Here is a 24,530-nt window from a genome sequence, read left to right on the forward strand (position 1 = left end):
TTTCATACAATTCAACTACTTAAGAGCCAAACTCAATATTCATCTTTGTCCTTTGAGTTTGAAGAGGCTGCTAAGGAGGCTCATTGTATAAAGAAGAAGAAATGGAAGCTTAAGCTGAGAAAAGTAACAAGCACATGACGTTAGATGATTGTAAGCAAAGTGACTGCTCAACTACCAGCTCAGCTTAAGTTGTTGAAATCATTTACAAACACTATGTGCATACTTAGCTTGTGTTAATCACTTTAGTTGGTTATGAATTAGTTACAGTTGTAATCTTAAGCATAGTATATAAATTGAATGTAATTGAACATTTTGTAATAAGCTCAGTAATAAGAATTTTGGAATGTTTTGAAATATTTTCTTAGCAACCAAATAACTCCATCTTGATTTCTTTCAGCACTCCCCTTTAGACTAAAAATGGAGACGTAAAAAGAGCTTGAATTTAGAGAGCACTATTGTAACAAAATACATCCAAAACCTTAAACCTAATAAATAATGTAGAAGCCTATAAAATAGTTCAACTGCTGGATCATGCCATGATAGACAATCAAAAGCTAAAAACTTTTGTGGACATCAAATGAAATTGGTGATAGCAAAGCATTAATATCTAGCTCTAAGATGAGAGTAAAAAATATAATATGAATTTGAACTTAACTATGATACTATGGAAGAGAGGAAAGAGAAGCAAGAGAAAAAAATTTCAAACCACACAACTTATTAACAATTGAAATTATTTGTGGTACTACTTGCCTTAACTTGTTAATATGGTCTTTGAAAAGTTCAATTATTTTAAGGGTTGTTTATTACTTGGCCCTCAAAAATTTTTGATTGTGTCAAACGGACCAAATGACCAAAGTAGGTAATACTTACATAGCATTTGTTTTTTTTTCTTAAATCTAAATGGATTCAAAATTAGCTAACGTCTGAATACAAATATCTAAATAATTTTTTTTAATAAATGAATATAAGTGGTATCTTATTTTTTTATGAATAAAAAAATTTAAATATAATTATTTGATATTTATTTCCTTATAAGTCAAAATGAATAAAAAAATGAATAAAGGGATTATATTTTATGATTTAGGAAATATCAAATAAAAGTTATAAAAGTTCACTTTTTCTATTCTATATATATATATATATATATAAGTATAAGGGATAAAGCCCAATTTTTTTTTAAATCCTTACTTTTCCTAGGATTTGGTCTTAGACTTCATTTGGTACAACTTATTAAATAAAGTTTATAGCAGTAGAGTTTATACCAATAGAGCTTATACCAATAGAGCTTAAACAAATAGAACTTTTGGAGAAAAAGTCATTGGGTGTTTGGTTGTCAATTAAAAAAATTCTTTTAAACCATTAAACTATTTGGTTGTGTAAAACTAAAAGTGCTTTTATTTAATTAAATTACCAAAAAGGATATGTATTCATAATTATATATAAAATATAACAAAATGCATCCAAGCTATCAATTAATAAGAAAACATTAGTTCAATCATTTCTTCAATTTTCAAAATTAAAAATTACATCATTGATATATTCTCCCAAACAAATAATACTATCCAAACTAAAATGATAATCAATAATATAACTGAAATGTTAACGGAACATGAGAAGTCTCACAATTTGATCACGTTCTTGGTCCATTTCCCGTATGTTGAATGAACTTGTACTTTGTTCTTCATTATTCTCTTCACTTTGATTCTCACTTTTACTTGTTGGAAGCAATTCGTCATCATTATCAAAAGGTTGAAATTCTTGGTCATTATTTGCATATTTCCTTATAAAATTGTGAAGAACCATTGAAGTAATCACAATTTTCAATTGCTTACTAAAAAGGAAACTAGGCATTTGTCGCAAAATTTTCCATCTATTTTTCTGAACACCAAAATTCCTCTCAATTGTGCATCTCAAGGAAGAGTGGGCATAATTAAATATTTCTTTTTTTCCTCTTAGTTGACTTCCACGTCGAAAATCTAGAAGATTATATCGTTCACCTTTATAAGGACCTAAATAACCTATCATGTGAGGGTATCCAGAATCTACTAGGTAATACTTACTTGCAAAATAGAAATTCTATAATTGAAAAAAAATTAAACAAACTTATATAGAAATGTATCATAAATAATATATTATAACTAACATGTAGGTGGATGAGGAAAGTGCAAATTCTTTCCGCATAAGGCCTTTAAAAATATACGAGTATCATGGGTAGTGTCTTCCCATACAGCCCATGCAAATGTAAAACACATATTAAATTCATATGCAGCCATCACATTTTCGGTAGGAATCCTTTTTCTTCCAATATACGGTATTTGCTTCGATATAGGCACTATGACTGGTATATGTGTCCCATCAATTGCCCTAATACAATCTTTAAAATATGGCTAATATCGTTCATCATTCCTAATTTTTTTGGGAATTTTTTTAAATTGTGGGTCTGATGGTTTCAAAAAATCAATGGCCATATGACAAACAGCATCTAACACTATTCCAAACAACCTCAATATAGTTTCACCTCAATGTTGAAATCTTTCTTGAACCATTCTATTCCTAAATGCATAACCTAATGTAATAAAAAACATAGCTATTGACTCAATTATAAATATATTCTTGCCTCTTTTAAGACCATATGATTTACTCAAAACTTGACATAATTTTATAAATACATGTTTTTCCATTCTAACTTGTTGGTGACATTTATCTTTATGTCCATTTAGCACCTCTAGTACAAAAGAATGACCTAAATGATGGGATGTTCTACATGGTTCCTTTAAACTATACTTAATAAAATGATTGACATACAATGCAACTCTAGTTTGTACCTTTTGCAATAATTTGTACTCAGCATCACTTTCATCAATGTATTATGCTCACCATCATCATCATTTTCTGATAATTCCATATCTGTAAACACATATATATTAAAAATCATCATTATTTGAAAAGAAAAGAAAAAATAAAAATAAATCTAACGTAGCTCAAAACCAAATAAAATAAAAATAACCCAGTTAATTCAAAATAAAATTCTTAATATAAGAGCATAGATAAAATAAGATAAAGTAAACATTAGTCTTGAATATAAGAACATGCCATAAAATAAAACTAGGAAGAGTCTTTCATGAACTTCAACCACTCAATTTGAACATCGCGATTCTTGATTGCAACAAACATCTCCCTATTCTCCTTCTTAAGAAAAATTTTAGTGGCATTCAAATATAGCTCACTTTTTATCTTAATTTCAGGCATACTATGTAGCACTTCCATTACTTCTGCAATGCTACAACCATTTTCACCATTTCTTATAGCTATAGATGGTCCACTCTCTACTGCCTGACATTAGTGATCCAATTGTTTAGACAATCTAATTGCAGCTCCATCTCGCTTTCGAATTGGTAATTTTCGTTTCCTTCCATTATCATGTGTAGATATTACAAGAGTATTAATGTCAGTCTCAATATTTTCTAGTCCACCAAAATTATTTGGTTCAATATTGACATTCTCTTCTTGAAAATACATATTATTATCTTCACCAACATATTCATTAAATGGTCCACCCTCACCATCATTTGGTACAAAACCAATAGATGGCGCCCATGATCCTTCCCCTGCAGCAGCAACATATTTGAACAAAATTTCTAGTTGGTCAACATTTTTCAAGCCTTTAGAACGAAATTTAATTGCTTCAGGTATCTCCTGTAATAATGCAAAAGCATTATATGTTAAAAGTGTGTCTAAGTTGCTCTCAAAATCATTTCTTATTACGCTATAAAATAAAATAAAATATTAGAAATTTGCACCTTTAATTTTCTCTCCCTCCATTCATCACTACCAGTAATTGATGTTTTACAGGATCCCATCCTAAACCAGTTTCATTTCTCAACAAGTTTGTCCAAAGTTGCCAATCTTTTTTTAGGATATCCCACTTGTTTTTCAATTGTTTTTGTTCATAATCTCTATCGGTCATTGAATGAAACTTAGCAATAATATTTTTCCACCCAATCTTATTAAAGTGACTATTTAGTCGATTCCCAGCCAAAGTTTCATTCACGCAGATCTTAACAAAAGCATCGCTGGTAACATCATCCCAATATGCCTTTAATTTTTTTCTCTTGTCTTCTGTAGTAGTTGCCATTCTAGACAAAGGAAATCTAATAATATTATTAAAAAAATAACGCACAAATAAAACAAAGATGAAATGAATTTCAAATGTAAAATAATAATTGGCTTGTATTATTGAATAATACAATAAAAAGAAAGATGAAATAGTAGCAAATGGTGCCAATAATTTACAATGAATAATATAATAAAAAGAAGGGAAATTATCCAATGCCCGCCCATTTTTTCTAACTTCTTCAAAAATACATAATTCTTTTTTTTTTTTTTGCTGGAATCCACTGAAGTTACATTCTTTTCACTTTTCCACTTTCGTTTAGTGATCGTTAAGAAAACTAATGGAATATTGTGTAAATGACTTTTTTACCCTCAAATGTAAAAGATAAATTATCCACCGACCACCTGTTTTTTCGTATTTCTTCAAAAATACACAATTCTTAATTTATTTTTTTTTGCTGAACTCCACTTGAAGTTATATTGTTTTGCACATTTCCACCATTGTGTCGTTGTGAAATGATAATTTTACCCTTATGATGTCAACAAAGTTCTACTGGTGTTATAACGAGAGTGGACCAATGAGAAAAAATATTAACTTCAGGTGGAGAGCTGCAAAAAAAAAAAAAAAAAAAGGATCCATGTATTTTTGAAAAACTGTGAAAAAACGGGTGAACAGTGGATAATTTTCCTTAAAAAAAGATAAAAGAGTAGCAAGTGTGGCATGAATAATATTGAATAATATACTAAAAAAAGATGAAAAATGGCAATAAACATATTGAATATTATAATAAATTGGTCATGAGTTTTAAATACATATCAAGTGCATGATCAATTAATTGTTTATAAAGAAATCATAACTAAAATTATATTATAGGTGGTGACAAAAAATAAGACAGTGTTCTATAATTTCTTTGGATGCAATGACTCACATGGAAAACGTTTGAATAATATAATAAGGACAAAGATGAAACTAAGACCATATTTAAAAGAAACATGAAACGGTACCACATATTGAATAATATAATAAAGACAAAAATGAAAAAGTAGCAGGAAGCATTACCTGGCATGCTCCTCACCAAAAATCACTTTGATTGCTCTCTCAAGTATTGGGTATGTGTAGGGTTTGCAAAATTAAATTGCTGGCTATTTAAAAGAGAGAGAGAGAGAGAGAGAGAGAGAGAGAGAAAGTGAAGTGGTGGCAGCAATATGTTTATATGGCGGCAACAATTTCCGTTGGGCAAGTTTTATACAAAATAGGGTATTATCTAATTAATGAAATATTTTAAGGATATTTTTATATTACATATTTTTTAGAAAAGATCTCTAACCTCTACTCCCAAAACCTCAAATTTTGAGTTTTTTCTAGTAGAGGTAAATTAGCTTATTTAAGCTAAAAACCTCTACTAAAAAAATAACCAAACACCATAAAAAATTTTAAAAAGTACTTATGAGATTAAATAAGCACTTATGACCATTAAATAAATTATATCAAACAAACACTTAGGTGGCCAATCAAGTAAAGTTTGAAAACTACTCAGACTACGACTTTGGGGGCATTTAAATAAGTCTAATGTATAAATTTATAAAATATTTTTTATTCCATGTTTGAAAATACATATCAAGTCGTTTTGTTTTCCAGATAAAATATCTTAAATTTGATATTTCAGCATAATTATAAAAACTAATAAAATAAATAATAAGAACCCATGAAAAATTGAATGAGAGTTTATATAATAACAAGAACACAGTAATTATATTATTCTTTTTTTAGTCAAGTCAATAATAGAAAATTTCCTTAAAAAAATTACTAAAATGTAGTGGATTCTGAATAGTTTGAATAATTGACTATGTTTTTTTTATGTTGTCAACAAATTGTCCCATCACTTAGACAAGGATATGGTCCCAAGTAGGATGGCAAATATCCAGTTGGATATGGATATTGTCCACCCATGTATAAATCCATGATTATCCATGATAGATTTGTCCATATCCATATCCAATATTTAAATATTGGATATGGATATGGATTTTATCTACAAAAATATGGATATTCATGGATGTCCATGGATATCTATAAATATTAAATTGGTATTTTTAAATTTTAAAAAATAATATAACATAATAATAAAGTAAAAAGTAATTAATAATTTATTACATTAAAAAATCTTTTTTTATTTTCCATTTCCTAAAATCATTAATTTTAAAAGTTAATTAAAATTATTTTAGAAAATTTGAAAAAAAATTGCAACTCAGTCCGTCGCCAGCGCCGTTGTCTTTTCCGGCGTCGCCACCATAAAGTCACTGTTAGTCGACACATCCCACACCAACAGATCGGAAATTCAACAATCTATCTAAAGGTGGTGTTTGATTTAGAAAATAACAAATGATGGAGGCGCACGCGCATCGCAAAGATCCGCGGCCACCACATGGTCGTCGCACGTTTGCAGCGCGTGCACCGTCGTTCTTCGTGATTACTGTTGATCGCTTCCATATTTGTATAGATCATGTAGTTTCCAATATTTTTATGTCAGCGGTGTCAACATTGGATGAAGTTTTACTGCCGGCGACGGAATAACGGTGGTTCCGGCGGTGGAACAATGTCAACTGTGAATTTTTCTAAATTTTCAAAACTTAAAATATTTTTCTATAATTTTGCTGTGGGGGTATATTTGACAATAAATATTTTAGTTGAGGACAATTTTGTATTTATTTATTTTTAATATTTTTACAATTTTTTGTTTATTATATTTTTATTTTTAATTTTATAAAATTAAAACTTTTTAAACTTGTGTTGGGTTAAACAGATATCCATTGGGTAAAAATAATTATCCATATCCATCTGGATATAATTTTAAAATATCCATTTCAAGATCCAAAAAATTTTGGATGGATATTGTGGATATCCATTATGGAGCGATCCAGTTGTCATCCCTAGTCCCAAGACTAGAAATATCAAATTCTAGAAATATAAAAGTCCTTAGGTGGAAATAAATAACCGTCGTTCTTCGTGATTATTGTTGATCGCTTCCATATTTGCTTTAAGAATATTTATATGTGTAGGTTAATTAGTCTTGAATAGTTTGAAAATTTCTATATTTTATATATCCAGACTCATTTATAAATAAATAAACATGTGTGTGTGTTTTAATGGGATAGATATATCTTAAGATGAGAATAAAATTTAAGTTGTAGCATAATAAAATTGATTTATGTTCCTTTAAATAGATTGATCATTATAAATATTAATAATCTCTTAAGATAAAACCATTTAAGTATAATAAAAAATGATAATAATCTAAATTCCAATCTTAGGATTCAACGCATGGCACCTCTCTTTCTTGGTCTCCTCGTCAATTTCAAATGTAAATATTTTCGCCAAATCCAACAAGCCATGTAATACTTCCTTCATCATTCAATATCAAAACTTTATATGAGATTGAGCATATCACATGCCCTATCAATGGAAGTCAACATTAGCACGAACTTGTACTTATTGGATTCATAATGAGAATGAATGATTAGTACTAACATGTCCGTACAAGTATGATTCATATGTAACAACAGAGTCTTGATTAAGTTTTGTACCTAGAAAAATTGTAGAACTAAGACTATAGGAGCAAATCACGGCAACCAATGAAGCTTCATGTGGGGCTCCTCCAACACTTGAATCGAAGACCTTCGAGTGGAAAAACAAGAATTAATTGAAATTATGGGAAATGGGGAGACCAAGTGGCACATCTCACGGCTAATTTGGTGGCCCTATAACGTGGCTCCTTATCTTCTTTCTTCCTTTCTTTTTGTCTCCCACTTTAATATATAAAAAAATCATACACGTACATGCTCCCGTTGAGTGTTTTCATTCTATAAATACTGTATTCATCCTAGTTGCTTCATCAATATAGAAAAGATGCCTTGGTTTCTCTCTCTTTGCTTTGCACTCATTTTCTCATCACTAGGCAACGGTGGCTCTGCTACTACTCCAGGAACTCGTCCATCTCGGTGGCTTGATAGTAAGCAATCACTCCGATTTTTATCATTTTATATTTTCATTTAATAAATATTATTTTGTCACATTATTTGTACTAAATAGTAACATTTATTTTTATCTGCAGCACTTCTTCCAAATGGAAACTTTGAACTCTCACCGAAGAAATCAAACCTCAACAAAACAGTGATAATCGGAAAGTACTCACTTCCCAAGTGGGAAATCAGCGGCTTGGTGGAGTACATCTCAGGCGGGCCGCAGCCCGGCGGCTTCTATTTTGCCGTCCCTCGCGGTGTTCATGCAGTGAGGCTAGGCAATGAGGCTTCCATTTCTCAGAATGTGAGGGTGAAGCGGGGCTCAATCTACTCCCTCACGTTTGGAACCACTAGGACTTGTGCCCAGGACGAAGTGCTTAGAGTCTCGGTTCCCGGTCAGTCGGGTGACCTCTCAGTTCAGACTGTTTTTAGCAGCAATGGAGGCGACACGTATGCATGGGCTTTTAAGGCAACTTCTGATGTTGTCAAGGTGACGTTTCATAATCCTGGTATTCAGGAGGATCCCACTTGTGGACCTCTCTTGGATGCCGTTGCCATCAAAGAGATTTTGCCTCTTAAGTATACCAAAGGTGAGTTTATTTCTTTGCAATTAAATTCTCCTCATTTGAGCTCGCCTAAGATTTTAAAAGGTCATGCAACGTGTGTGCATTATTTTTTAAATGATTAGAACCCTTGTTTTATTTGTCAAAATATATCATTTCCTCCTTCATGTTTTAAAATGCATCAAAATCCATAAGCAATGCTTAACATTCAATCGTTGTCGTCTCTTCACTAATTTAAGCTAGAATATTTTATTGATCAATATTAGATTTTTTTTTTCCTTCAACATGACGGATAAATAAAAATAAATAAAAAGTTAAAATTTGTAATAATGAAAATTTTGGATCTAATGTTGAGTTTGAGTTGTGCTAATTTTTAATATTCTTCTATCTCATGTGTATTTATAATAGTGTATAGTTAAGACTTAACTGTATATTAATTCTTATCCAATAACAAACGATCACAATATTATAAATAACTCAACACAAAGTATGGCTCAGTATTGAATCTAAATATATTCTTGAAGATGGATTTTGATCATTTTTTCTCATTATTGATGATGTATGATAAAAAGGTTGATATTTATGAATTATAGAGTTTTTCAAATTAATCTACATCTAAAACACATGAGAATATTGTTTAAATTTTTAAAAAGATAATGTTGATAACTTTTTTTTGGTGATATATTGATATAATTTAGTATATACATCAAACTCATGTACAGTAGAATAATTTTGTCCATATTCATGTGCAGGTAACCTAGTCAAAAATGGAGGCTTTGAAACTGGCCCTCACACATTCAAGAACTATTCAACTGGTGTCCTTCTCCCGCCAAAGCAAGAAGATCTAATCTCACCACTTCCAGGATGGATCATCGAATCCCTGAAGCCCGTAAAATACATTGACAAGAAGCACTTCTTTGTTCCCTCGGGATTCTCAGCCATTGAGCTTGTTGCAGGAAGAGAAAGTGCCATTGCTCAAATCATCCGAACAATTCCTCACAAATCTTACGAGCTTACATTCATCATTGGAGAGGCCAAGAACGGTTGCCACGGCTCGATGGTTGTCGAAGCATTCGCTGCGGATAAAACCATAAAAGTTCCTTATAATTCTGTAGGAAAAGGAGGATCCAAGAATGCAAGTCTCACATTCCAGGCTCTAACTTCCAGGACAAGGATTACTTTCTACAGTTCTAATTATCACACCAAGTTGAATGATTATGGGCATATGTGTGGACCTGTTTTGGATGATGTTAGTGTTCTTCCTCTCCGATAGATTTTAATTTGGTTATTAGATAATTTATTACACAAAAAATCTTTGAGTTGAAGTGTTTTGTAAGTTTGTGTGTGCAACGGAGAAAAATGGGGATCTAACCTCCTGGAAAAAAGAGGCCATGTGAGTCTTCAATTTAAATATTCTTCTTTCTTGACGGTGCTGTGTGGCAACACATTAATATTGGTGAATAATAATAAATGATAATATATAGAGAAGAATCAATGAAATGTAATGGATTTATTTATTTGCTGGGTTACAATTTAATTCTATAGAAGTGATTCCCTTTGTCTCTTTGATAGTGAGAATGAATTGAAAATAGATCTACTCTGGTTTCTTTATGCAAACCTGCCTCGGGGTTCTTTTTCCGCCCACCTTAGAAAGTAGATTTAAAGGAGCTGGCTACGTTACAGAAACTGTACGTAACAGCGATGCATTTTTGATTCGTTAGATCTAGACACTGAAATTGGATGGTTGGGATTAAAGGCCAGAATAGAAGTTAATCACCGGCAACCGTTTTTAACATTTAGAAGGGTTCATTTCCATGAACCCCCAAATATTTTGACAAATATAAATATGCACCCATTAACTTTTTATTTAAAACCGCATACCCAACCCGTTAACTTTTCTACTATTGAATTAAAACTATCATGCCTCAATAAAATTAAATTGATCAGGTAAAATATCTCTTATAACTTGTCAATTTTTACAATAAAATATATACTAATATTTAGTAAAATCAATTTTGTTTTTCATTTAGTAATCAAATTAATTTTTTATTCAATAATCAAATTTTTTTATTTAGTGAAATCAAATTTATTTTTATTTAGTTGTAAGATTTTTTTTAACAAAAAAGTTCTAAAATCAAATTTAACTCATTTACTATTTAAAAAAATGAACTTGTTTACTAACCCACTAGAGTTTATTTTTAGTCAACATATTTTTTTCTCTAAAATATCCTTTGATAGTATTACTTATATAAATATGTCAGTATTAAAAATACTTCATATTTCAGCATCCATTTATTTAAACTAGCGTGAATTTTTTAGTTTGATATTGAAAAATATGATAGTTGATGAGAGAAATCTAATTCAAATTTACAAATAAAATAGTTTCTTATAATTGCATACATGGTATATCAAAAATATTTTTCATGGGTTTTGAATTACCAAGAGTTTTTTTTTAATGGAAACATTACAATTTATATCATTAAAAAACTTAAAGATTACAAGTTGAATGAAAAATCTTACATCCTTACAAAAGAATTTGAACTACTCAAAGTACAATGTTAAATTCTTGAGACACAATGAACTTGAAAATCCTACTTTGACACATCACAAATAACGAATCCGACTTAACAATTAATGAAGATAAATCAATTTTACTAGTAAGCTATAAGCCAAAACACAAGGCAACTTCTTCACCAAAATCAATATAATTCAAATAATTTCCCTTATGAACGCCCGAAGCTATCATAAAAACAACAAAAAATAAAAACAAGTAGACAAGAAAAAAAATTCCCCAATAACAAGTCACCCTACAAAACTTTTCCTTGTAAAACCTGCACAAAAATCACCGTTATAGTGCTATTGAAACCTCTACCCACCACTATTAGAGTTGAAAAAAAACATCTCTGATATGAGTGTATTATTCTAATTTGAACACCAAAGTGGTTTTTCGAGAGATTAATCGAAAAAAATGCCTTAAAGAGTTGAAGAAGAAATTAAAAAAAGAAGCATAAAAAGAGGAATGAAAATAAAAGAAAAATGTTTTACCAAGAGTTGATTAACAGTAATCGGTATATTTGAGCATGCAATAAAATTTACCCCTATATTCATATGACATAAAATATAATTTTATTCATTAATTACACTACTAATTTGTCTAAATTTTAGTTTAAAAAATAAATTTCTATCTATTTGCATAAATCTTAGTTTTTATAAAAATAAATCTATGTTTATTTTTTTTCATTGACCTAATGTTTAATTAAGGGCAATAATGTTTTTGAGCTAGTTAGAAATGGCCAGTAATTGAACTTAACCGCGTAGGACAACAATTTGACTATTTCGGGGTGGGGTTGATGGCTTACATTAAAGCAAGTGTGTGCTACTGATTAATAATAATAATTGGGGTAAATTTGAAATTAATCCTTACCCAAGTATTAGAAGTTCGGTGGTTTTCTTTTAACCGGATCATTACTGGTCAAAATGTCACGCATACCTACACGTGGCAGAATCTAATTTATTCGCTTGTCATTCAGTTTCTGTTACGTACAGTTTCTGTAACGTAGCTAGTTCCAGATTTAAATTAACAACATTGTTTTGGTAAACAAAGTACATTTTGACCAAAAAGGAAAAAAGAAAAAAGAAAAAGAAGAGATTTGAAAAAAAAAAGAAAAAAAGAAACCACAATTTCTTTAACTAAAGAACGAATGAGCGTTTAAAATATTAAAAAAAAAAAAAAAACTTATGTTAGTTAGCATGTTTGCGACCAATTATGACGTGTCAATTGATAGGTCTAAAGAATTCGCTTGATGGGACACTCAAATTTGATGCTAAGAGGATTCATACATTTAAAATGACTAGTTTTAAAGGCACATCATTTTAACATGCTGAGATAGTTTCAAATTCTGTCAGCTATTTATAAGTTTAGTCTTAATATCGGCCTTATTTATTTATTTATTTTCAGAAAAAAGATATATCTTGATGCTCCTAAAAAGGTTGTTTCAAATTTTATAGTCTAGAGTGCTAGGCACGAAACGGTTATCTATTGTACGCGACTATACCGTTTAATACATTTTTTAAGTTTTCAACATTAAACTTTAAAATTAAAAAGAAATACATGCCATTGAAAATTAATTCAATTTGAACGAAGTCAAAAGTAAAACTTATACTGCAAAGTAGCAATATCTAAATATATCAACACACCACAAGATTAATATTTAGAAAGAAAAATAAATTAAATCACGGAAATGGATAGCATTATTAGGAAAACGCTATTATTAGCTTCCTCTTCCTTAGCAGTTTGCACGACTATTGGAAGCGTCTAAAGATAAAGAATCACGTGAAGGCTCTTACCAATAAATTTCATTTTGACATATGGACATTCATATATACATATATATATATATATATATATATATGGCAAGGATACGATGCGTATATGAAAGGAATTAGATCATTACGTGATATGTAGATAGCAAGGATAAAAATCATTTGTGCACTTATGTCATTGATCAAGATGGTCGTAAAATACACAATTATCAAGAATCAAAACCATCAAATATACAATTATCAAAACCATTATTCGATGCAAATATAAGCAACAAATCTTTTAAGATCCTGTTTGGCACGAGGTGCTGTGGTTTTTAAGTTACAACTACCATCAGAAAAAACTGTAATTATTAAATAAAAATTGATAATGTATGGTAAATATAACTTTTAAATAATAATTTTTATAAAATAATAAAATATTATAAGTTTTTTATCATATAAATGTGGGACAAAATTAACTTACCTTTAAATTGCAGTAGTAAGTGTTTATTAAAGACATTAGAGCTGTATCTAAAACAATAGCTACAACTATCCTACTAGACTACAAATGGTCCTTAGATATAATTTTATAGTTGAATTCCATCATTTCGATGTGTTAGCATATTATCACAGGATGAGTTTATTGTGTAGCAACTCGTGTGGCACTTAGACAACTTCTAGCACAAAAGTTGATAAGTAAGCCTAGTGAACTTCTCAAGCTAGCTAAGTAAAGATGCTTGTGAGAAAGCTAAAGAGAAGCGAGTAATGTAGCCAAAGTAAATTTTATTACTCGCAAGAGAGAATACTAGAGAGTTTACAAGTGTTTGAGTTGCTTGTGCTTGGTGTGTGTTGTGTGTGGTGTGGTGTTGAGTAAAATGGCAAGTGCCATGGCCTATTTATAGAGAGGCTTGCCTAGTTCTAGAGTCTTCCATGCAAGTTGCCTAAATATCACCTAGGTTCTAGAATACATATCTGTAGATTTATCAAGATAGTTACGAGTTGTAGAAAATTCTAGAATCGAGCCAAGATTATTCACTTTGGGTTGTCCGATTGCTGAATGCACCACAACTCGCTAATTGTATGAGGTGACCCATTGTTGAGCACTCCTTACTTCTAAGCACACTCTGCCTTTAGGTGAACTTTTATTGAGCATACCCATGTGCGCCAATTTAGCCTCCGTTAGTGGCAAATTTGAGTGGTCTGTGATAATATGGTCTCTTTTAGGTTCACATGCATGCACACGTTAGTCCACTGAATGTATTGACATAAATATTAGAGGCTAAACATAATTCAATTGAAAAAAGAAAAAATTTATAACACATCTAACTTTAAAAAAAAAAAAGTTCTTCTTCGTAAACATACCTCCCTTTAGAAATTGTGTTTACACAATTTGAGGTGTGTTTATGAAAAATTTAAACACAATTTTTTATAAACACACCTCACTTTAAAAAAAAGAATTAATAAAAAATTCACATTATTTTTTATAATTTCAAATAAAGAAGAAATTTAAATAATTAATAAATTAAATTCCTGTTAATTGTTTAAACATAGGACACAAAAGCACATATTTTGGGTAATTTAGTCAATTTATGTGATCAAGGTAAAAAGTAAAATTAAAATTAGGTTAACAAGACTAGTGATCAACAATTGTCAAGTGAATTATATAAAGAAGAGGGTCTAGTTGATTAATCATTTAAATTTTTTTATTTTAAATTTTAATTTAGAAAATAATATTGTGAATCTTTAATAAATACATTTTTTAAATGGGATTGAATGTATAAAATTGTGCAATGAAAATATTCCCACCTTTTTCAGTTCAATATTTTTTTCCCCTATGAATCATGTGGTTACCACTATATTCTAAATTTCTAATGGTATCATTAAAATATCTCAAGTAGTAAAGCAAGAGAAGCCAATATCATTTATGACAAGCCCTTAAGGCCTTGGTTGAGTGATTTGCAAGCAGTTTTATTTGGTGGGTCATCCAAACACGAATCCTGAGGAAGTAGAAGGTTAAAAAAATTAGTTTAAGCTTTGTTCACCCTCCAACTTTCAAAAAACTTAAATACATTAAATAAAAAGTCAGACGTGACAAATAGTAAACAAATATTAATGCATGATACCTCAAATTAAGATAAGAGATCAAACGACTCCATCTCCATCTCCATGTAAAGTTATCATGAATTCATGATGAAACCAAACATCTATAAGCTTTCTTAATGAGGAATCAAAACTTCTTCTGTGAACTTTCTTAATTAACGAGGAAGCTTTATACACCTATATTTTCGAAATAAATTTTCCTCCGACTGTCAATTTTGCAAAAATATATACGGGTGTGTGTGATGTGTGTGTGTGTGTGTGATGCCATGATAAAAATGCCTTAATTAAACATAAATTCTGTACATGAAACATAAGATTTGTAAATTTAATATAAAACTTGTAAATTAACAATAATTGTAAAATAATACATAAAATTGAAAATAAAGTATAAGACTTGTAAATGGAAAGTAAAATAAGTAAATTAATAAAACAATTAGTAAATTAATGCATTAGTGGTAAATAAAACAAAAACCTACAAATATACATAAAATTAGTAAATTAACATTAAGTACAAAATAAAATATAAATTTTAGACATCGAACATAAGATTTGAAAATAAAAAGTAAAACAAATAAATTAATTTAAAATTGATAAATTGATATATTCGTAGGAATTAAAACAAATATATAATCTGATGACAAAAGATTACTAATCATTTTATTATTTCACTTCTATATAAAAATTTTTATAAGTGTTATAGTCAAGCCACGGATGCATGATGCTATCAATAGGCACCAATTTGAGCCCCTTTGAGGCTTTTTCCCTTTTCATAAAATGTGAAATAAGGGTATATTTATTATCAAATGTTGTTAAGCAAATTTTGAAAAGTAGAGAGAGTGGGTAACTTTTCAAAATTTACTTTGAGAATTAGTTTTATTTTAATACAATTCCACATTTATCCTTGTTGACTATTGGAGAATGCATATTTGTACAAGGTAAAATTGTCATTTTATGCTCCAAGTCTCACTAACATTTTCACATTCACGTGTTAAAATCTTCTAAGCTTTTATTAGGTATGTTTTTTTTATAATTTATAGATTTTATGTATTTCATGGGTATTTTGACCATTTTACGACTAATTAGAAGTCAAATAGTGAAACAAATGGCATTTTTTAACTCAGGACAGTCGAAAACTTTAAGAGGAGCATAAAAGGGAATTTGGTACTGTTCACAAATATGGCACTGTTCACATATATAGTACGATAATGTGGTATTGACCAATGACGTGGTAGCATCCTCTTGGACTAATGATGTGGCATTGACTAATTATATGGCGTTAACTAATGATGTGGCATTAGCCGATGACGTGGCAGCATCTTATTAGACCGAAATGCTGAAGTGGTGTTGATTGATGATGTGTTCCAACCAATCGAAACTTGCCACATGGCGCAATCCTGAGCGTCCAAATTATTTTCATCCAATGACCATAATTTATTTATTGTATCTATAAATAGAGGACTCCCTCCCCCTTAATTTGAGACCCCTGAATCCATTTTAGAGGTCTTTTTTGTAATTCTCACTCCATCTTGTATTTTTTACTTATTTTAGTAAAATTATCATTTTACCCCTAATTCAATTATGAGTGGCTAGCTTAGGTTGAAAGTGAAGCCTCACATGATCCATGGACTTAATTAGGTAAGTTTATTTTCTTATCCTCTCTGATTTGTGTGCATGTTTTGAACTCATTATTGACAGACAAGTGGTATCATGTCTAGATTTTGCACAGTATACCGGCTCCCTAGTGAAGGATCATTATTGTCTGGCACATTGAGTACTTAGTACCATATTAATTCGAGAGAAAATTCACCTTCAGTATTTTGTGGGTCGTCTTGATTCAATGTCGATAGAGAATATATCTAAGCTATTTAGTTGATAGTCTCACCACCTTATCAACAAAAGGATTATTATCGTATGGCACATCGTATTCTTGACACCACACTTAGTAGAAGATCATTATCTCTGGTATACTGAGCGCTTGATACCATATTTATTAAAGTGAGGATTATGACGAGTGAACATATCTCTCTTATGAATTAATCGAAACTGAAAAAGAAATATTAAGCTCATGATGAATGTTGAGTGTGAATCCAAAAACTCAAGCATTTCATTTGCATTGTTTTTATCTTTAATTCATTCCCACTATTTTATTTTAAATCTTAAGAAAAAAAACAAACTCACTTCCAACCAACTCACATTTACACCTAAAAAATTAACCCTACTCATAATTAAATCTACTTCCTCGTGGGATCGACACTCGTCACCACAAAATCTATTTTACAATAGATTAGTGCGCTTGCGAATACAATAAAATTTGTACAACAATCCTTACATATTTTATATAACCCAAATTTATATTTAGTTTGATGTATTTATCTTTATGCATGCTCTTTAACCCAAGTCTTCGTCTTCTTATTTTATGTTCCATCAAAACTCCTCTAACACTACAAATACCACCACTGCAAGATCACCAGTTAGGTTAATATTTGTTTCATTTTTTTGTTCTTTGATTTATAAATATTCAAAAAAAATTATGATGAACCTTATCAATATACTTTTTCATGATTTTCAAAGGATCGTCTCATTAAACTATAATTATACAAAATTGATGTTATTTAATGGTAGAAGTTGTTTTATTATTATTATTATTATTATTATTATTATTATTATTATTATTATTATTATTATTATTATTATTATTATTATGATGATGATGATGATGATGATGATGATGATGATGATGATGATGATGATGATGATGATGATGATGATGATGATGATGATGATGATGAGGATGAGGATGAATTCATTTGAGAAGAAAAATAATAAAGTAAAAGTACTAATTTTTAAGATATCAAATGTTATAGATACATATAAAAATATTAAGTATACATGTTTGCATATTTTTGAAGTAAATTTCACTTGATATTATATCTATTTTAATCATTTGTATTCTAGCAATAATTTAATGATAAAATTTACCAAACACATATAATTAATTTTAAAACTCAAGGCACTTTTAGAAATAAAACTTATCAGACACTTAATAAATTCTCTTCACAACTGATTATTTCTTAGCACAACTAACAATAATTATTTTAAGAACTACAACATTAACAAACTAGCCCTTATAAAGTTTGGAATCCCAATAGAATTCTGAGGGCTTGTTTGAAATTACTTTTGTGAGGTTCAAAAGTAATTTTGAAAAGTTAAAAGCTAATTTTTATGTTTGATAAATTTTAAAAAAAAATTTACTTTTAGTCATCTTTTGTGATAAAGCTAAAATGTCAACTTAAAATTAGGTTAAAACAATAGTAGTGATCATCATCGGTCAAGTGACTTATATAAAGAAGAGGATCTAATTGATTACTTGTTTAAACTTTTTCTGTATTTTCAATTTTGAAAAATAATACATTTTTAGGAATGGGATGGATTGACAACAAATTGTGAGATGAAAGTATTCCCACCCTTATCAGTTCAATATTATATAGGGTAATTTTTACCCCGCACTCAAATGTTTTGACATACAGCACAACGCACCCAATTCTTTTGCCTATGAGCACCGCGCACCCATTTCTGTTTATTTTTCAGTTAACTGTAATGGATCAGTCTATATTTTGATTAAATGACAAATATACCCTTGCGTTGAATTCAAATGCATCCAGTTGAGTCATTGAACTAAGAAATTTACCACTGGCCATTATTTAAAGGTGTGTTTACACATGAAGGCTTTGAATAACTGTTAAATTATATTGACTATACTGCCCTTAGCATATTGGTTTATTACCATGCACATCAAAAAGCCAACGGCTATAAAATCTGAGCAACAATAATAACGGCTATATGGTTACAAGAGCAATAAAAAAAATTGATAAATTTGAGCTGATGCATCACCACAAGCTGTGATGTTTAACACACATAAATACCCACCATCTTCACACCTCAGTGATTTTCATTGACTCACCTGGAAACTCCATCATTTTTTTTACTCAGCAACAACTTACAGTAGTACAACATTTGGTTTTACCCACCGAAACAATACAACTTCAACAGCAGCTTCATTCACACACAAAACAAGCACAACAACTTGAAGTTCAGATACGTTGTGCTGTATTTCAAAAAGAATATAACGGACACGACATTGGAAATTTGAAGAAAATGTTCACTTCAAGGAATGCATCAAGTTCATCAATCTATAACAGAAGAAGGAATTTACCTAAAATCAATGGGGGCATCATCAAGTTCTATAACACAGTATGCTACTGTCGAAGAAGGGCAGAAATCAAAGTGTCAGAATAAAAAACAAACCCCAACAAACTATATTACACGTGCCTAATGATCCATCTTGTGGTTTCTTTAGATGATGGAAACCATCTACAGATGAGGCTATAGAAATTCAAGCAGAATTACAAAGGTTTGAAGAAGAAGCTGTAGACAGTGCAAGTGAGATTCAACAATTTAACATTGAGGACTTCCACAACAGGTTCATCAACATTGAAGGTTTACTTCATAAAAATAAGAAGTATCAAATCACCATTATAGTGATAACTATACTTGTATTGCTTGTATTGTACTGTAAGGAATGCTAGAACAATGGCCAATATTAATCTTATAATCAACAAAATGCATTCGTTTCTTGACATGTAACATTTAATCAAATATGATATCAATAATAGCAATAAGTTATTTTATCTATAAATGCATATTGGCAGCAACTTACAATGTTAGTAACATCAAGTCTGGTGTTTACATACATGTGACCAAAAAACAAAAAAAAAAGTGTTGGTTTGGTTGATATCAGTCCTATATGTATCTTAATCCCAACAACTTTCAAAATGTCATAAACCCTTCCAATCATACTTATAGTAGGTCATCACGACTTCCAGCTATATAATGCCCAAGCTTAATGTCCAACAAACTTCCACCAATTTCAGCTCCAAAATAAAAAAGAAAAAGAAAACGACGACATGCCTGGTCATTACTTGGCCACTTCATCCTGATGAAATCAGCATCTAAATAACCTTAACCTTGTGGCTGGAAGGGTTGATGTGGCATTGTAGAAGGTGTCAAAAAGTGATAATGTTGCCTCCACTATTTGTTAATAAGTTTGCTGCCAATGTTTCCATCATAGTAAAAGAATCACTACAAAACAAGTTACAAATTATAAATACCATTTCCAAAACCAATATTAATTTATATCAATAGAAAACTATAATTTTACCCTTTACAAAGGGAAGGCTGGTGCCTTCCCTTTATCCAAATGCTTTTTTCCAGTATAGTTGCCGACTTCATCCTCTCTGCTGAAGGTTAATCCAGCGGCTGACATTACTTTTCTTCCCTGTTCACCCACCCATGGAGCTACAGATATGACCTCATTCATGCTCTTGCCAATGACTTCATTTGCTCCTGATGGCCCTGCTTGATTGCCAATCTTGCTTTTGTTAGATTCAGTCTGCTGGTTCTTTGTTATGTTTTGGCCTTCTATAGTAACTTGTGACTGAGGGTTTTGAGTTATTGGTTGAGATGAGAACTCAGGTTGGTGAAAAAGGTATAGGTTCATTTTGGGATGCATTCTGTCCATGTTGCTGGATTGAACCATGTTGGTGCAAAAAAGGGGACAACTCAGAAGAGATGGCAAAGTTTTGTTGAAGCTGCTCAGTAGGAGTCTTATCTGTACCAAATGAAGATATGTTATCACTATCACTATTTTCGGCATTGGTTTGGGCAGCTGATGGTGTTTTCTGTTGTGGTGATGATCTGAAATAGGTATCCAAAAAGTCTTGATATAGGTCAGGGTTGGTATCTGGTTTGGTAACAAATTTTGGTGTGGACTGATATGCTGGTACATGTGGTTTAGTCTGTGATTGGATGCTATCAAGTGCAACGTTATGCATCATTATGTTTCTGGTGTTCTTCACAGGAGTTTCATGGTTTGAATGGTCATTACTGTCATTTTCATAAGGATTTGTGTTGGTGGATGTAGCATGTGTATAAGGTTTGTTCAGGTCAGTAGTGGCTGGAAAGTTTGTTTCAGCATACCCTTGTAAGCTTCCTTCTAGTGAGTGCTGAAACAAAGCCCTTCTAGGTATAAACTCATGAAGTACATGGATTTCTTCAATAAACAATTGCATGCAATAGAACGACATCTTATTATGCTCTCTCAACTGGAATATTAAGTCATGATCAGACATAATCTCTACTTCCTTATAGACCCATGGTACCCAAACACTTAGTGTAAACTTCTCATCAGGCCTCATCTTTCTTCCATACACTCTAACCAAAACCTTGTTAATTACAGAAACTTTACTAAACTTATCTGGATCAATTACACCAACATTATATGTCTTGCCCTTGAATGTACAAAGAACAGTTGTAATATCATCATCATCCATTTTTCACCTGGAATAGTCATTTATTTTTTAATTACTTATCATAAACATGGTGTAAATTGCATAAGTATTGGATTTGATTGCATAAGCATCATATTTATCTAAGATATTTAGCCAAAAACCACTAACTTTTACATCAAATTCAGTAACACTGGATCTTCATCACTATCATTTACAACAAAAGCACTACCGTTTATATCCAAATCACTAATATAAACCTAAAAATCACTACTACTACTGATCTACAGTACAATCATAACCCAAAAAAATACAGTTGCTATGACATATATGCGTGACCAATCATCCTAATTAAAAACTTTCATCCACTAATATGTATACTCAAAATCATCAATAGAAATTGAAATCAATAACGCAAACACCACATTATTCAGGTATAAGGCAACATAACTTAAACTCACAAACCACATTGAGGCATAAATTATAGCTGATTTGATTAACAATGATTCAAGTTTTATAGATAAGCAAAATCCAGCTAAAAATGTCTAAATAATTGACATGCAAACAAAATGGAATAAATTAAAATAATTGAGCAAGAAATTAAACTGACCTCCACTTCTTCAATAGCACGCTCAGTAGATTCACTTTCCTTAAACTCTCAAACCAACTATTGTCTTAGAAATTGAGCAGATCTTCGAAACAGAGCAATAGTTGACGCTGCTATAATAAAAAAGTATTTAAAGGCTGAAATAATTTCCTTGTACATCATATGTGAATGATTTTCGCGCCAATCCTTCTTCACCCACCTCCTCGATTTTGGCATCAATGGAGGTGTGGCCATGCTTCTTGGTCTCACACGCAAACGCAGTGAACATAAGCTCAATGATGTGAAATTATTTTGGCGCAAACAACGAGTTTATCTATTTTTTTACTTTAAAATTTTCATGCGTTATTCCAATTTTACCCTAATCCGTTACAGTTAACTGAAAAATAAACAGAAATAGGTGCGCGGTGCTCATAGGCAAAAGAATTGGGTGCGCTGTGCTGTATGTCAAAACATTTGGGTGCGGGGTAAAAATTACCCTATTATATACGATCCCATGAATCATCTAGTTACCACCATATTCTACTTTTTCAGTGATAAAATTAGTAAATTAAGAAGGATAAGCCAATTTTAGATGTGACAAGACCTTAGGGGTTTAGTTGAATAGATTTCAAGTACTTTTATTTGGCTAGTCATCCAAATTCAAATCATAGGAAAGTAGAGAATTTAAAAAAAAAAATGATTTAAACTTTGCTCACTCCTACCTTTTGAAAAACTTAAAATACATAAAGAAAAAAAATCAGATGTGGCAAATAAGAAACAAATATTAATACATAATGCCTCAAATGAAAATAAGAGATCCAGCTATTTTATACATGCTATTTTATATAGTCTAAATTATTATGATATATTTTTGTTACTTACGACATATATTTTCGTTAATTTCATTATCTTCAAATTTAATAGTTTGTGGTTCAAATTATTGTTAATATTATGTAGTTTTTGTGTTTTTATTTTCAAATTATTGACATTACAATGATGCTACGCATGAAAAGTTTCAATACAAAATTATATTCACAAATTAATAACTACCACTACGACGTACACTTGATTTATAAGATCATTTATATGATTACTACAAGTGCCACGTCATTTAGGATAAAGACCTTGTTTCTAAACTTATTCTAATTTGCAAGCATAGCATTAATCACATTACTCATTGGTGCATATCTAAGATATGGCACCAAGGGAAGGCCTTCAATTCATTTATTGTCAAGGAAGTCTGTTGAAAGAGCTAATTTTCACATTTCTTTTTCTATTGGGAGTATAACATTGTATTCTAGCTGTTTGATTTTCGATATCAAACTAATCAAAGAGTTAATAGAGGAACCAGGAACAGAGAGACCAGCAAAGCAAAACTGATATATTTTCGATATGATTAATTATTATAAGGGTATTTATGGAATTAAGTGGTCTTAAGTGGGATATATATATATTAATTATAATTCTTTAGTGAGTATCCTTATTTTAATAAAGATAGGATGTCACTAGAAGATAAAAAAAAAAATTATTGTCTCTAATTTATTAAAATTTATATTTTTTAATATTAGTATGCATTCTCACCTTAACAAAATAAATTAGAGAAGGATTATGTACATGTGTATGTATGTATGTAGAAACACAAACACACATGCGGCTCGAGTTGACAATGCTCTAACTTTTGTAATAAAAATAAAGTTGGTGCAGGCTGTCCTTTTGGTTTTAGGAGAACAAATATAAATGGGCCTGGGCTACTGCTGGTCTATACAATTAATAGCAATACTCAATGGCAGATGAGCCGAGCCAGGCATTTTATAAGCACAGATTTTATAAATAAAATTTAAATGTTTTAATAATTTGTTAGAGGAACAGAATAAATTTAACTTTTTTTTTAATTTTTACATTAAATCTTATGATTTTAGCTTACAAGAGTGCATTTAGAATTAATAATGGGTGTATTTAGAAAAAGGAATTAAAAAATTAAGCCCATTGACTAGGCCCAGCCTGGTCTAGCCCCAAACATATAAGCCCGCCCATACGTTTTGACAATCCCTAATACTCACAGTTTAAAGGGTCATTTTCGTCGCCACGTTCATCCATAACACAACTAAACACAAATGTTACACAATGATAGAAAGTAAAGTGTTTATGTTTGATAAAAGAGTTCTGATGTAAGAAAAGGAACAATGATATTTCAATATTTTTCATCAAACGTCTAATTTGAAATTATTTATGAAGAGTTTCACGTTGTACACAAGATATCATATCACATGAAACAGGTGATTTGTGGAAAGAGAAAAAATAAAAATCTTTTAAAGAAAGAAAAAAAAAGTTATAAGAGAAGAAAATACAAAGGCTAGAGAGAAAGGCCCCTCGATGCCAGTTACAGGTGAGACAATACATGATACAAGGCTCATGATGCATGTCTAGTAAAGAGAGAACCCAATCACAATCAATAGAGATTCTACAGTCAAAATTCCCTCCTTTTTCCTTTTTTTATTCAAT

The 24,530-nt window shown here is 30.5% G+C and overlaps 2 protein-coding genes across 2 annotated transcripts; one reads left to right on the plus strand and one right to left on the minus strand.

Annotated features, from left to right (window-relative positions):
* Nucleotides 1–3,105: 3,105 nt before the first annotated feature.
* LOC112100092 (L10-interacting MYB domain-containing protein-like) lies at nt 3,106–4,135 on the minus strand. Its single transcript, XM_024187940.1, has 3 exons — nt 3,833–4,135; nt 3,436–3,696; nt 3,106–3,333 (listed from the first exon to the last, which is right to left on the minus strand). The coding sequence occupies exons 1-3, from the start codon at nt 4,133–4,135 to the stop codon at nt 3,106–3,108; spliced, it is 792 nt and encodes a 263-aa protein (XP_024043708.1).
* Nucleotides 4,136–7,975: 3,840 nt separating this feature from the next.
* On the plus strand, nt 7,976–10,216 carry LOC18031342. The gene is made up of 3 exons (XM_006421346.2): nt 7,976–8,123; nt 8,226–8,723; nt 9,449–10,216. Exons 1-3 carry the CDS (start codon nt 8,021–8,023, stop codon nt 9,967–9,969), a joined length of 1,122 nt encoding a protein of 373 aa, XP_006421409.1. The 5' UTR covers nt 7,976–8,020; the 3' UTR covers nt 9,970–10,216.
* The last annotated feature ends 14,314 nt before the right edge of the window (nt 10,217–24,530 follow it).

This window comes from Citrus clementina, unplaced genomic scaffold (genome assembly GCF_000493195.1).
Source record: "Citrus clementina cultivar Clemenules unplaced genomic scaffold, Citrus_clementina_v1.0 scaffold_9, whole genome shotgun sequence".
NCBI lineage: Eukaryota > Viridiplantae > Streptophyta > Magnoliopsida > Sapindales > Rutaceae > Citrus > Citrus x clementina.